The sequence below is a fragment of the Trichechus manatus genome, unplaced genomic scaffold (genome assembly GCF_000243295.1).
Source record: "Trichechus manatus latirostris isolate Lorelei unplaced genomic scaffold, TriManLat1.0 scaffold00006, whole genome shotgun sequence".
NCBI lineage: Eukaryota > Metazoa > Chordata > Mammalia > Sirenia > Trichechidae > Trichechus > Trichechus manatus.
In genome coordinates, this window is record NW_004443942.1 from 2613910 (window position 1) to 2615479 (window position 1570).

Here is a 1570-nt window from a genome sequence, read left to right on the forward strand (position 1 = left end):
CCCGCCCCGCTGGCGCCGCCCGCCCCCTCTTAGGGCGGGCCCGGCACAATCCCCGCCGCGGAGCGGAGGTCATAGGCTGCTCACCGCCACGGCCCCCGACAGCGGCGGGGAGTCACCGCTCGGAGTCCTAGACCTGCTCCCGCAACCCCGAGGGCCTGAACAGCCGCCTCAGGACGCAGCGCCTCACGCGGGCGCTCCTCCTCCCCCTCGGGCTCTCTTTCTTTCTTCTTAAGATAAAATCCTCCAGGACACTATCCCATTTGACTTTGCTATCCTAGGACGGCAGGAGATAACTTACCATTTATCAATGCACTTCTGACAAAAGCTGTGAGCACAAGGCAGAATGAGGTCAGCTCGACCATCCATACAGATACAGCACTCCTCCTCGTCAGTCAGCTGTTTCACCCTGCAATGTGAAAAATGAGCTGGGGCACTGATATTCTTTGCTGTAATTATGCTTTATACTTTGTTTTCATTACCTCGAAAAACATTATCAAACATCTATGTGTTCACAGAATAGAGCACAGTACTATTCATGTGCAAAATCTGTAAATTAACATGTCTTTTAGGGACAGTAAATATATTAGGGGAAAAGTAATACAGGATAAATTTCGTAAAGGAAGACTGGATAAAAGAAAAATTCTGCAATGGTTAAAGAAATAAATATGAATAAAAACTGGAAATACTCTGGTCTTTCTGAAAATAACAGCCCATTTTAACCATAATGAACTTGTATGAATGAATTTAACCAACGGATGATCTATTCACTGTGCGGAATTAAAAGCTCTACAGACATGGACTCTGCCACCAGGTCCTTCCAATACTGATACTGATAATGGGCATATAAATGAAAGAATAGCTTAGTCTTAAGTATCAGGTGCTCTTGGAAATACAAAGAAGGTAGAAAACAAAGTCTCTCTCCTCAAAGAGCCTCTCATTTCCTTGGGGGGGAAAAAGAGACGTTGAGCCTTCTATTCTAGCCACAATGTAGAGCGTCCCCAAATCAGACACATGCCTTTGCACATGGTGTTTCTTCTCCTGTAATGCCCTTGTGAGTTTGGTAAGCTCCAACTTCAGTAACTCAGCTCAAAATAGTATCCCCTCTGTGATCCCAAAACCAACACTGTCTCAATTAAAGCACTTAAATGTTGCATTTTAATTGGCTGTTTAGTGGTTGGTCGCTCCATAAATGGTAAGCTCTTTGAATACAGGGAGTTTGCCTTAGGTTTTCAATAAATGTTTGTTGAAGTCATTTTAATTTTCTTTTATTCTTTATGCTTTTCTGTATTTTCAAAGGTTTTCTTCATTGAGCATGTATTAGTTTTGTAATTATTGAAAACAAAATAAAACAAAAACTGAATGTTTCAAAGTCTAGCTACTATAAGCTTCTTAAAGGTAGGAACTATTTCTGGCATTTTTGTATTCCCTGCTGTTTTTATAGTCCTGCATAACACATTGAGACAGCACCTTAAAATTTGTTGATCTGAACATAAAACAATATAAATAAATGTAAAATGTGCATTATGTATAATAAGTACTAAGCAAAGAAGAGATCAGTATATTTCAAACT

General features: G+C 41.1%; 1 protein-coding gene across 1 annotated transcript in view; it reads right to left on the reverse strand.

Moving 5' to 3' along the window:
* The window catches only part of RNF141 (ring finger protein 141), a 37581-nt gene that overhangs the window by 10701 nt on the left and 25310 nt on the right, over nt 1–1570 (reverse strand). The window contains exon 5 of the mRNA XM_023736925.1: nt 299–406. Within this exon, the coding sequence (XP_023592693.1) occupies nt 299–406 (108 nt within the window). The remainder of the gene's footprint in view (nt 1–298; nt 407–1570) is intronic.